Raw genomic sequence first — 13,509 nt, 5'->3', positions numbered from 1 at the left:
TACTCTGCCTTCACTTAAATCATTTCAGTCTGTTGAGGTAGAGCAAAAGGACTCACATATTCATATTTTAAAGATAAAACTAAGAAATACCTTTAATGTTCATATTACTTTTATTGTGGGTTAATACAACTGTTTGGGGAACGAGCCTTTTGGGAGCATCTGTGTAACCCTTCACATTTGCCAGGCTTTTCCTTTCAACAAGATCACTCACTTCATTATTACTGGAATAGAAAACTCGTATTTATCAAAGCATTATTCATCTGCACTTTGCCAGGTATAGCAAATCTGTTGACGGCCCTGGATTTATCATTTACTGTTAAAGGCAAATGGAAGGATTCCCCACGTCCCTAAGCCAGCAAAACAAATGTCATTCTTGAAGCTCACTGCACAATATCCTGTGTTGATTAAAAAAGAAAGTTGGACTGTCCAAAATGATTCAATATCTGACAAGTCTAAGCTAGTTGGAATGAGCTTATGATTTTTAATGTATTTTATGCAAATTGTAGGCTTCAATGCCTTGTGTCTTCATTATGTGTAGTATTTAACCATGGGGAATATCAAGTTGTCTTCTATGAACTGCAGCATGTTATTAGCTCATGGCATTTCTGTTTCAGTCCGGCCTTTAATCGGTGAAATATACTTAGCTGGAAATGTATTATTTCAGTCTGTGTAAATGCAGATGTGTTTACTCCCATATGATTAAACATTGCTATTTACTTCATTAATACTTCATTTCTTAAGCTAGTTTGCTGAAATTAATGACCTATTCATAGATTACATACTGGTCTCATGCAATAGGTACTAGTCTGTTTAAAAAAAACCCAACAAACAATTGCCCGTAGGTGGGTTGGGAGAGTTCAGTAAGCCTAGAAGATACTATATATAAAATATGGGTAAATGGTTGCAATATGAGGGGATAAATGCCAAGGTGCAACTAATGTTCCTCCTTCCTGTTGCCATGTGAGAATGAACTATGAGATAACAATAAGGGCAAGTTGCAACTGTTATTAAAAAAATAGGCTAAATTTAGTTGAGGTCATTATTTTTGTGCAGGTAATAACTCAGTCTGAAAGAAGCATCCCATACCTATATCACTACCTCATTATATCTGCCAGAAGTGACTCCATGCTCACTTGTGCCTGCGTCTATAAGCCAGTAATACAGATGAACTAACAGATTTGACTGCTAAACTAGTAAGAATGTAAGTATCTTTTTTGCTGAAGGTCTTGTGAGAATATATTCAGCAAGAATAGATCTTTGTCAGCTGTGAGGAAAAACATGTCCATGTATATATTACATACCTTTTAAAGTCATGGCTGGTTGTCTAAAGCAAATTATTTCGAGGCCGAGATTTTCTTGGTTTGTATGTTGGCTCAACTGCATTTGTTCAACTGTCAGCTGAGTTAAGGCAAAAGACTTTCTGACTTTACTTCTTTTGCGTTTTTGAGACATATGAACTTGCATGCATTTAAAAACTGAGTTAGATGGAGAGTCCTGTCAATAATGCCAGATACAAAATGGTGGATTCAACATGGCTCACTTAGATCTGCTGCACAGAGGATCCATATATGCTCTTTGTCACACACGTAACAAGGCCACCACACCAGCACACGTAGGAATCATTGGCATAAAATGTACAACTACCCCATCCATATACTGCATTTGTTGTCTAGGATTTTGCTAAGCTACCAGGCTGGAAAATCTGATTAATCATGACCTAAAGTAGTAGAACTGTAGACTGACTCTGCCAGTTTTTTAATTACTAAACTGTCTTCATCTCAACCCATGAGTTTTCTCACTTTCATCCTTCTGAATTTCCCCCCCCCATCCCGCTGAGGTGGGGAGCAAGCGGCTGTGGGGTGCTTAGCTGCCTACCGGGGCTAAACCACAACAGATTGGAATTAAAATAACCTTGAGAGAGACAAGGAATGATCAGAAATAAGTAAGATGGAGTTCAGTAAGGACAAGCACAAAGGAGGGACAAATAATCACCTGCAGATTGACAATGCAATATTTCTGCCAAAAGAGCAACTGAGTATTTTAGAGGATCCGAACCAATATGTCACCTATGTCATACTCCGATAAAAGAAGCAGGCATACCAGGATGTGTTAACAGGAACGCCATGCATGAGATACATGAATCGTTTGCAGTGTGCAGAGCAGTGGTGGGGCCTGAGCTAGAGTACTGTGTCTAGCTTCGGGCACTGCACTTCAGGAAAGATGTGGATCCATTGGAGAGAATCCAGGGGAGAATAACAAAATGATCGGAGGTCTACAAAATATGACCCATGAGCAAAGACTGGAAGAGCTGTGTTTGTTTAGTCTAGAGAAGAGAAGACTGAGGGGAGACATGATAACTGTCTTCAAATATTTAAAAGGTTGTTGCAAATAGGAAGAGAAGAAATTGTTCTGCATGTCCCTTGGCACTAGGACAAGAAGTAACGGGCTGAAAATGCAGCAGAGGCAATTTAGGTTATATTATTAAGAAAAGCTTTCTAACTATGAGAGAAGATAAGCATCGGACTAGATTATGTATGGAGGTGAAGAATTTCTGTCTTTGAATTTTACTGGGATTCTTGGGTGCTTGTTACATGTAGTATATGTAACCCTCATGGTATGCCAGTGATGCACGGCTCAGAGTTGTATGTGCCACACTCGTATACTGCTTCGGAGTGATGCATGGCACAGTGCTGCTTTATTGATATTCAGGTGAGGAAAACACCTCCCAATTATAATTGGTAATTATTTGCAGAATTTTTACATAAATTTGCAGCTGCAATTTGCAGTCTTATCACTGCCTGGTAGTCACTTGAGTTTAATTCTCTTGAAATAAGGCAAAAACAAGGATGGACAAGTTCTTGAGGTATTTCTGAAGCAAGGTTTAAATTTCTAATCCTGAAAAATCCTTCTTTTGTTAGCTAATCTGTAATGAAAGGATTTTTTTAAATTTCAAAAAGAATTAGTTTGTGTTGAAGCCAAATGCAAATATATTTAATTCAGAATCTTTTTGAAGTTATAAGCAAATAGTTATAGTAAAGTGACCACATCTTGCAATCTTAGCAGACTGTTTTTAAGTGATGTATATTGGAAATACAGCTCCTTGATTTAGAAGTCATATTTATCCTCAAAAGAGAAAAGACTTATTGTTTTACCCTAACTTGTTTTTTATTAAGGCTTATTGTTTTACCCTAACTTGTTTTTTATTAATCTATAGTTGATAATGTTGATATTACATAGTATTTTAAAATAGTTCTACCTCTGGAAAACAAGGAAATTAAACTAAAAATAAGTGAATTTGTTATCTTTTTTCCTGCAAAAATCTGCTATGCCGGAAAAAATGGTTCAAACATCTTCCAGTATAATTTTGAATACCCGCCAAACAGTAGACTTATTTGCCAAACATTTTCATACAGTATTCCCACTGGGACTCAGTCTTTCAGAGAATAAATTGGTGAAATTAACTTTTCTTATCAGTCTATGGGATTTGAGAGAAGCACGGTTGTCTGCCAACACGCAGTGGAAAGAAACAATATCAGCTAAATTGTCTGGATTCAAGTGTTCTTCCCTTTGCCCTCATCTTGGCCAGGAAACACTTACATGAAGGACTATACAGAGGAGGGGAAGAAACTGTGTTTTGAAGAATTTTCCAGATAATATAGTCTTGAATGTATGCCATTTCTCCTTCTTTTACTTTCCTTTTTATTTTTCAAGACCAGACATTGAACGTTTCTTTTTTCTGGACCAAATTTTCCACTCTATCTGCCTTCGCTTCTGGCTCCTGGCTCAGTGCACCAGTCATCTTCTACCGCACAAACGTACACAAGTTTGCCTGTACGTAATCTCCGTTTGCGTGCATGTGCTGGGGTGCTGATGTAGCCTAATCAAGCGTTCAAAACGTACGTTCTCACTTCTGTCTGTCTGAAGGCTTATGCTTCTCTAATTGGACAGAAAGGGAGCTTCTGTTTTAGCCAAATGATATTGATAACTAATGAGAAAGCGTTGTTTCAATAAATATTCAGAAATAAGGATGCAATATTTGTAAATAATTTACATGAATGTTGCAAGTTGAGTTTTGCTCTGAGAATGCTAGCAATAACAAATGCATTTCATGCCAAAGAGTGGAATAAGGTTCTGGGTGCTGTTGAGATAATAGTATGATAGTACGGCTTGAACCAGTTGGGGTCCTGCATCCGTGTGATGTTCCATTAACTTAGATAAGATTCTTCAAAGCTGAGGATCTATTTCTTCATGAAACAGCTTGCTGAAGGAAGTTGTTTCCAGCTCTTAACATGCTTTTTTACATTGGAAAGCACCAATTTATTTACCTAGTACAGTATTTCAATGTAATTTCTAAAGCTTTTAGTGAATACTATTTCAATTTTAGTATTCTCAATGTGTTAAATAAAATCAGCAAAGTGCTAAAATAAATTATAAGAAATCAAACTAAAATAATGAGCTTTTAATTTAAGTAGAAAATATATGTCACACATTGTTCCTACAAAAACAGAGTTGCTGTTTGGTTAGTTGCTTCTATTCTCCTATTAAACCTGATATTTAGAAAGATGAAAAAGACAGCATTTCTTCTTTGTCCTGCAGGAGTACTGCATTGTTAACACAAACTTCCTTGATCCCTGTAGGGTCCTGCAGATTCTGCAAATTCCTCACTGCAGGATAACTACTTTCAGAAGTCTGCACGCTGCAATACGCTCCTCTTTATCAGAAGCAGGCTGATGCTCCACTTGTGTGGATGTGTGTGAGCCCTTGATCTTTACATGTACATAGGGTTCCACATATGTGTTTTTCTTTTAAATTTTTACTAAATGACGGACTGTCTGAAAACACATATAACCATGCAAGTGTAATGTTTCCTAACTGTTGTAGTTTTGAGTGCATTCTTCACAAGGTCTTTGTACAGAATTACAGTAACTGAAAATGTAAACATTACTTGGCCAGTATATCTATCCATACTGAAATCATATGAATATTAAAATCTTAGAGCTTAATATTTCTCCAGCAACATCACCCAACTATATTAAATGATATGCTATTTCATGCATCTCATTTTCTTAAATTTGTACATTATCAAACCATAAAGTCTGGGGGTTTGGTTTTATCAATTTTATGGTTTTCTGTCATTTAATAGTGGCAGAGTGGTGAACTAATCCGTAAGACTTCAACAGTCAGATTCTTTTCTTTTTAGTGAAAATGAGCAATTTCTCATCAACTTCAAATGAAATAATACTTGGTCTTTGGATAGATATAAGCCATAAAATATACAATCTTCTCTCTTCAAACTTATGTCTGCAATTTTATCTTCTGCTGTTTGCATTTAATAAAATGTATTTATTAGTTTTGCAAGTAACAGTAACCAAGATATAATTACAGCTTTCCCTAAGTTCAGTAAACACTTCATTAAAAATAGCCTTTTCAAATAGGTGTTGGTAAGGTTTCCAATCCTATATTAAATGCTCAAATAGTAATGATAAAAGAAATCATAAGTTTATTTTTGTAGATGTATCTATCTCTGGTGAATAATTGAAATTAAGAATAAAGATTTATCATAATGCATACATTGATTGTGTAATGCATGCACAAATTTTTAGACATCCATTATTAGATGGCTACATTGTATATATTTTTGAAGCTAGTACTTTACATTTTCAATTCTAGCCTACAAATACAATTTCTATTAATTGTAATAAATCATAACCATATTCTCCATTTAGTTTTTGTGAAGTATTATTATTCTAATAGCATTTTAGACTGGAAATTTCTTCATGTGCTATTTTCTGCAAGTACACTGAAAATTGTGTGCTGTATATAGGACATTAGCAGTTTCAATGCTGAAAAATTTCCAAGTACATCCAGAAGAATTATTTTCTTACATTTTCTGTTGCATGAATTCAGGTATCCATTCAGAGATAATACCTTTGTGGGACTTGATGGCTATCTCCTGAGCCTCATGAAAAGATCACACCTGTGGACTTTTATGGGGTTTTGTGTTTGTTCCTGCACCCCACCCAGCAGGAGCTATTTTCATAAAGTTCTAGGCAAAGCTACAAAGTTTTGGGGTTTTTATAATATATGCTCTTTTGGCTTGTGGGGATTGAAAATCAGTCACAGGAGGGACAATAGTTGGTGAAATGTATTTTGTGGGGGTTTTTTATAATGAAGAGAGGCTCTATTTCTTTATCATACATTCTCCTTAAGTTTTACTTCTGTCAAGAGTGGTTTTTTTTTTTCCTTTCAAAACTTAGGTTCAAACAAACATCTAAATTAATGGTACATTTATGAGAAATGCATACATATAAGAGGCGTCTTCCTGCCGTTCATCCAGCTAGTGAAAGAATGAGGTTAACACTTAGGATCTTACCAAAAAGAGTAAATAGATGCTTTTATAACATTTTGGTTTTCTGTCCATCTGCTAACGAGTATAATTAGAAGGGAAAATCGGTGCTGTCTGTTATAATAGGGACTGACACAATTGTAACCGTAACTACTGACTGATACATACACAATTTGTGGAAATAGTCCCTTTTGGGGTCTGATATTTTCCCAGGCTTGGTCTCTGCTGAGGAATTATTTATTTATTTGTAAAAGCTTACGCGAAATGTGTATGGTTTCAAAGGGCTGGGAGCACCCCTGGAGTGCCGCGAAGGCTTTGATGTTGCAAAGGCAGCTGAGTCAATTCAGGGGTAGGAGCTAGATTGTGCCCTCTCATCCCACCGCCAAACCCTGTGTGGTCAGCTAGCTGCCTTTTCAGCAACTGGCTAGTGGTGTTTCTGTCAGGTCAGTGGGCCAGAAAGCAAAGTTAACCTTTCAGACTACTCTCTGAGCTCTGAACATAAATGCTGTGATTTTTCCCTATCTCTAAGACCTGTGTGTGGACCCAGTGTGCTTGAGCAAATCCAAGCGCAGCCTGTCAGGAAAGCTGTGGTGGTGGTGATCCCGACGAAGGAAACGTAAAGATGACATTCCGTGCTGAAGCTTTCCTTTGATGATACCACCGAGATGTACTATGTTGTTACCCTGTTCTCCTCTCAAATGCACTGGTAATGCACACAGCTGGAATTTTAAAGGCAGTTTAAGAAAATCTTTTCTATAGTATGTCAGCATTTCACTTTCCTGGGTTCTCTTAATATGTACTAAATGTATAGAATAAAGCATGCTATTTGTGAACATCAGCTGAGGTGAGTGCTGTCAGGTCCTTAAAATTTAGATTTCCTGATTTGATGATTAGCTGTGTACACATTTGCTTTTAATGTTAATTTAATCCAACAGTTCTTTCTATAGGAAGTTGTATCATATAAATGAGTTTTCATTACAGTGGCAGCAAATAAATCCTTTCAGGGGAAATGTTTGAGGAAGTACTCTACCGAGTCCAAAACCAGATCTTCTGCGCATGTGTAAAGTATCAGGTGCCAACTTACGTACAGGAAGGGCCATCAGATATATTCAATGAGTTTGGGTCCTCCAAAATCTGCAATATAACTCTGCTTTGATACTGTGATCAACAAAATTATTTAGCAGCTGTTTGACTTCCATGAGACAGGATTAGGTGCCGTGTCATTCATAAACCTAAGTTCACAGAAGAATAGAAAATAAAGGGTATTTCTTGCATTATGCTTGAGTCTTTTTGGCCTGCTTCATCCATAGCAGTCACTGTCTTTATAACTTGCTGAATTCAGAACACAAAGGATCAACTTAATTTTATTCTCAGGAGAGCAGCCAAGGAATTAACAGTCAGAGAAAGTTGAATTATTTATTGATGGAGGAGATCTCAAAATTCAGATTGGGATTGACTTGTCCAAGAACAGCAGAGGACAGTGGCACAGAACCACTGAGCTATGAAGTCTCATGTTAGCATGGGCTTCACGCTTTGCAGGTGCTTCATCTAGCTGATTGATCAGAAGTACTAAGGCAATTCACTTTGACTTTTACCTAGGGATCTGTGAACATGCCATGGAACTGTTTGGCTTTATAAACCCCTGTAAACCAGGTGAAGACTCTTACTTTGGCTGCAGATCTGCTGTAGTGGGTTGACCCTGGCTGGATGCCAGGTGCCCACCAAAGCCGCTCTATCACTCCTCCTCCACAACTGGACAGGGGAGAGAAAATAAACGAAAGGCTTGTGGGTCGAGATAAGGACAGGGAGATCACTCACCAATTACTGTCACGGGCAAAACAGACTCGACTTGGGGAAAAATTAGTTTAATTTATTACTAGTCAAATCAGAGCAGGACAATGAGAAATAAAACCAAATCTTAAAACACCTTCCCCCCACCCCTCCCTTCTTCCTGGGCTAAACTTTACTCCCCATTTTCTCTACCTCCTCCCCCCGAGCGGCGCAGGGGGACGGGGAATGGGGGTTGTGGTCAGTTCATCACATGTTGTTTCTGCTGCTCCTTCCTCCTCAGGGGGAGGACTCCTCACACTCTTCCCCTGCTCCAGCGTGGGGTCCCTCCCACGGGAGACAGTCCTTCACGAACTTCTCCAACGTGAGTCCTTCCCATGGGCTACAGTTCTTCATGAACTGCTCCAGCATGGGTCCCTTCCACGGGGTGCAGTCCTTCAGGAACAGACTGCTCCAGCGTGGGTCCCCCGCGGGGTCACAAGTCCTGCCAGCAAACCTGCTCCAGCGTGGGCTCCTCTCCATGGGCCCACAGGTCCTGCCAGGAGCCTGCTCCAGTGCGGGCTTCCCACGGGGTCACAGTGTCCTTCGGGCATCCACCTGCTCTGGTGTGGGGTCCTCCACGGGCTGCAGGTGGATATCTGCTACACCGTGCACCTCCATGGGCTGCAGGGGGACAGCCTGCCTCACCATGGTCTTCACCACGGGCTGCAGGGGAATCTCTGCTCCGGTGCCTGGAGCACCTCCTCCCCCTCCTTCTTCCCTGACCTTGGTGTCTGCGGAGTTGTTCCTCTCACATATTCTCACTCCTCTCTCTCTGGCTGCAACTGCTACTCCCCTGTAACTTCTTTTCCCTTTCTTAAATATGTTATCCCAGAGGCGCTACCACCGTTGCTGATGGGCTCGGACTTGGCCAGCGGCGGGTCCGTCTTGGAACCCGCTGGCATTAACTTTATCGGACATAGGGGAAGCTTCTAGCAGCTTCTCACAGAAGCCACCCCTGTAGCCCCCCCAGCTACCAAAACCTTGCCACGCAAACCCAATACATCTGCCAAGCACATATATTATTGCATTAAATTCTTAAGTGCCTATGGTTTCACGGTAGCACTGTGCCAGGACTGGAGGAAGGAATCCACTCAACAAGAAATTTCTTCCACTGTTCCAGTTACACCTCCTCAGTGACTACAGTTTCACATTCAGATGTCTCATATAAACCAGATATATACAGAGCGACCTTTCCTCTATGTAATGTGCTCGTGTTGATCATCTGTGTGAAAAATTCCAAGCATCACATAATATGAAACATTTATTTTTGTTCTCATCTTACTGTTAACTCCAGTCTCATTATAAATTTTCCAAACTTTGACAAGAGATACAGAATCAGACATGTTACATACATTAATTTGGCAGGTCAATGGCAACCTGGCTCTAAGAAATACAAGTTTGCCTTTTTTTTTAATTTTAGTATGAAAACTTTATATTGCATACCATGGTGTGTACACTTGTTGTATGCACTGCTTTTATGCACATTGTAGCTAAAGGAGATGGCTTTAATTGCTGAACCACTGTCCTTCCTGGTATATACAGAGAAGAAAATTTGCCTCATATAGATCAAGCAGGTTTTTACTATAATGATCAAGTGTTACAGGCTGCACAGCATTCACAGAGGACTTCTTTTTTTGTTTTTTGTGGAGACAAAAGAGTTTACATGAAACGGTTTGCTCTGAGTTCTGGTACATTTGTGTCACTTCATACATCTGAGAGAAAATGCAGGTCGTATCTGTGGAGCACAGGAGGGGAAAAGAGGTCCTAAAGTAGTTTAAACTCTGAATTAGATACGTTTGTAAAGCTCCTCGATACAAACTGATGAGCACTATATATTGTAAAGGCTTTCATGGTTTGTATTTGTGCTGCATGACTATAACTATTTATAATATCCTTTAATATTTCTGTGTGATGGCCAGTGTTATAAATGTAAGAATGTAAGATTATGGTGAAAAATAATACTGTCAAGTGCTCTAAGAAGTTTTATAGGTAAACTGTCTGACCTATAACGAAATAGTCTCAACTCTGGTTTGGGAATTGTATTGATGAAGTACAGCAAATTCTTTGTATAGTTTACCCAAGAGTTTCTGATACACCTGAAAAAGTAAAGTTCATACTCATATACTATAATTCTTTTTTTCTGAATTAAGGAAGACAAGGGTTAGTTTTACTTCGAGTGGAAATGCAACACATTGGTTAATTAATTTCCTTGTTTCCTCAAATACAGGTCTGCAGACTTCAGCGTCACCTATCAACAGGGAAATACCAGCAGAATCTCTTTTCAAACCAGCCTGTCATGTTTGTATCTCCTACCAGTCAGCCACCCTGCAAAAAGCTAATTGAACTTATACAGCTGTCAGGAGGGAAAATATGTAAAGCGTTACGTCAGGCAAAAATCTGTATAGGAAAAAACCCAGGAAAGAAGTACCAGGAAATAAAATGTTTATCAGAAAAATGGGTTTTAGGTAAGACACTATATTTCAACTCCTATAAAATATTGTGGAATATGTATTCAAAAATTGACTGTAAGTAGTTCACTAAACTGAGGTTATGGAGGGAAGAAAATTGACTGGACTGCTAGTTAGGTTTTCAGGAACGTTGTCTCCATGGTGAGGACTTTCGCTTACAACTAAGACTACTTTATGATGGTCCTGGTACTCACCATTGTAATTTTACCAAGAACAAATTTCATCCAAAAATTTTCAAATTTATCTTTTGTATGATTGTTTCATTTAGAGCAAACTAAATTATGGGGAAACCCCCATAGGATAATTGCTTTTTAAAATGGCAGGTATTTCAATTTTAGATGTAGTAAGAAAGATTTTTAACTGGTATAAACTGGCATAGCACTGCTGAAATATGGTAATTGCCACCCCCTGATAATCTGTCCTGAATTATATATTCTACATCTGAAAGACAATTTTCTGCAGTCTCTATTTCACTTGCAAAAAGTTTACTTTTAGTACCTCCTGTTAAGTTTCGAAGAGTTGTTAGTCCATCACTTTTCCATTATGGACACCACAGTTCTAACAGTTATCTGTTTGCAGGGAATCAGATTGCAATATCCTCACCCTCAAAGAAAAGCTTTTGATAATCTATGTAGGATTCTCAGCTTCTAGTCTGACACTCTCTTTTTCAGACAAGATAAGGGTATTTTCCAAAAAGGGACCTTTTGCATACTAGAAAAAATAAGATCAAATTTTCATCATACACTATGTCAAACTCCTCTAGATAGTGCCTCACTCAGACTCTAGCAATAAACGTACTACATGAATTGATGTTATATGACACTAGCCAAGCAAGTCCTAATCTCTTGACTGTTAATGCTATCAGATCATAATGACTTAAAACCTGAAAGAAAATACCACTAAAGAAGAAAAGAAAAGTGAGCCATAAGGGAAAAATACTCATCTAAATGCAAATGTTATTTGATACTTTCTTAAAGTATAAGATAAAATTGTGAAGATTTGAGAGAGAGGCATAAGACGACGGCATTGTTTATTGTGCCTTTCTCTGGCGTCAAAGAAGACTTAAAGAGCAAGTGTGGCCAAAAAAAAGTGACCAGATGAGGAAACCAGAGGTTTGTGCAAGACTAGAAATATGATGTAGTAAATTAAACACAAAAGTTTCACATAGTAGTACTCCAGTCATAAATTCCCGATGGACAAAGGTAGTGATCTAAAGTGGCATGCAACTCATGTGGCATGTCCCAGTCTTACTGGTCTCATGGAATTCTGCCTCGCCCCAGGTCCAGTATCTCCTGAGCTACCTGCAGCTGGACAGGCCACGCTCGGCCCGTCAGTGGGCTGAAGGAATTGCATATCTGGCTGCTAATGAAAAAGGACTGTGAATTCTTTGTGCCCTTTACAAATTTCTCAGTTCTCTTTTGCAGTCTGATGGTGCCTTCTCTAATTGTTATGTCCTGCTCACGAGGCACGGTTTTGCAAGCTCCGGCTAATGGATTTTAAATGATGACTCGTCAAAACTCGGAAGAAAGAAGTATTTCTGTATGATACTTTAAAGGAAGGATACAGGCCTTTGAAGCTCAGCCCCTTTCTCAGCAACAGTTTACATAATAGTATGAACAGTGTCCCCTATAAATTGCCATCTTAATCAAATAAATCAAATCAGATCTGAAGTTTTTTCTAATCTTTGATGCTTCACTGTTGTAATCCAGTTGGTTTGTGGCTATCTGCTTTCTGCTGTTAATACCAGCTGCCAATTAATTCACTCAAGGTTGACCACAATAAAAAGCATACAGGTAGATAATGCAGCCCCTTTTTTAAACTTAAGTAAATGGTAAGTGCTTGCGGTATTACCATTTGACTGTTTGCATTTATTTTCTCTCTCTAGGTTCTCAGCTCCACCAAACTGTTTTCTATCAGAAATTGCTCTGAAGTACATTGTTGCTTTATAATCTGTTTCTTTTGCATTTTATCTTAAATAATCCTGCTTTTTTATTTCTTTTAGATTCAGTCACTCAGCATACAATATGTCCCATGGAAAACTACATTTTTCAGCTGTGAGCTAACTCAAGAGCTTCCATATGGTTGTAAGGAAACAAGCCTAGTTTGGATTCAAGAAAGAAATAAGCTGTGAATAACATTTCTAAAAAAATGCAATTTACATATTTATAAATACAGGGAAATGTTTTCTACATTTTTATTACTTGTGTAAGTGTTCATCTTGTGAAATCTTTAGTTTTTTATAATAAAGTACTTCCCTAATAAAAGTCATCTTGCTTTCATTTATTTGTTGAAGACCTTTGGACCTCAAAGTTGAATGAATCATTATTCACTGGGAGGAAGTGGAAAGATATTTTCTAATCTCTAAGCGAAGTTGGTCATGTTACAGTGCAGTTAAAAGATGTGCATTCAGTGTGGGTGAGCATGCCCGAGCTAGATCTGGTGTAGTCAGCAGGAGCTGTGCTACCAATGCAGATGCATGGATCCTGTAGGCTCCTCTAGTCCGAGTGCCTCTGAAGGCCCACGTTGCCACATCTTCATGACCATTGCTAATTATGTTTCTTTGGTAAAAGGATAAGGTTGCCCATCATGCTCAACTCACACCTGCTGGTGTAAACTTGCACTTCTAAATTGAGTTTTCAGAAGTAACTGAAACTCAGTGATTATGTTCAGATGCATAGTTAAGGTATTACTTTATTTCAATATCTTTAATTGAATTTCAAACTGTGTCTTCCTTACATCTAGGCTGAAACCATAAACAATTACCAATCCGGAGTCAAATGAATTACGACAGCACATCATTTAAATGCTAAAATCTGTTGAAAATGGAACATATCATTAAATCTTTAGGTATGCTTGAAAAATGTA

General features: G+C 38.3%; 1 protein-coding gene across 1 annotated transcript in view; it reads left to right on the top strand.

Annotated features, from left to right (window-relative positions):
• The window catches only part of MCPH1 (microcephalin 1), a 132,392-nt gene extending 119,497 nt beyond the window's left edge, over positions 1–12,895 (top strand). The window contains exons 13-14 of the mRNA XM_050893464.1: positions 10,404–10,641; positions 12,647–12,895. Of these exons, the coding sequence (XP_050749421.1) occupies positions 10,404–10,641; positions 12,647–12,702 (294 nt within the window). The 3' untranslated portion in view covers positions 12,703–12,895. The remainder of the gene's footprint in view (positions 1–10,403; positions 10,642–12,646) is intronic.
• The last annotated feature ends 614 nt before the right edge of the window (positions 12,896–13,509 follow it).

Source organism: Gymnogyps californianus, chromosome 3 (assembly GCF_018139145.2).
Source record: "Gymnogyps californianus isolate 813 chromosome 3, ASM1813914v2, whole genome shotgun sequence".
Lineage (NCBI taxonomy): Eukaryota > Metazoa > Chordata > Aves > Accipitriformes > Cathartidae > Gymnogyps > Gymnogyps californianus.
The sequence above is the reverse complement of the archived record's forward strand: the minus strand, read 5'-3'. Positions and strand labels throughout refer to the sequence as shown.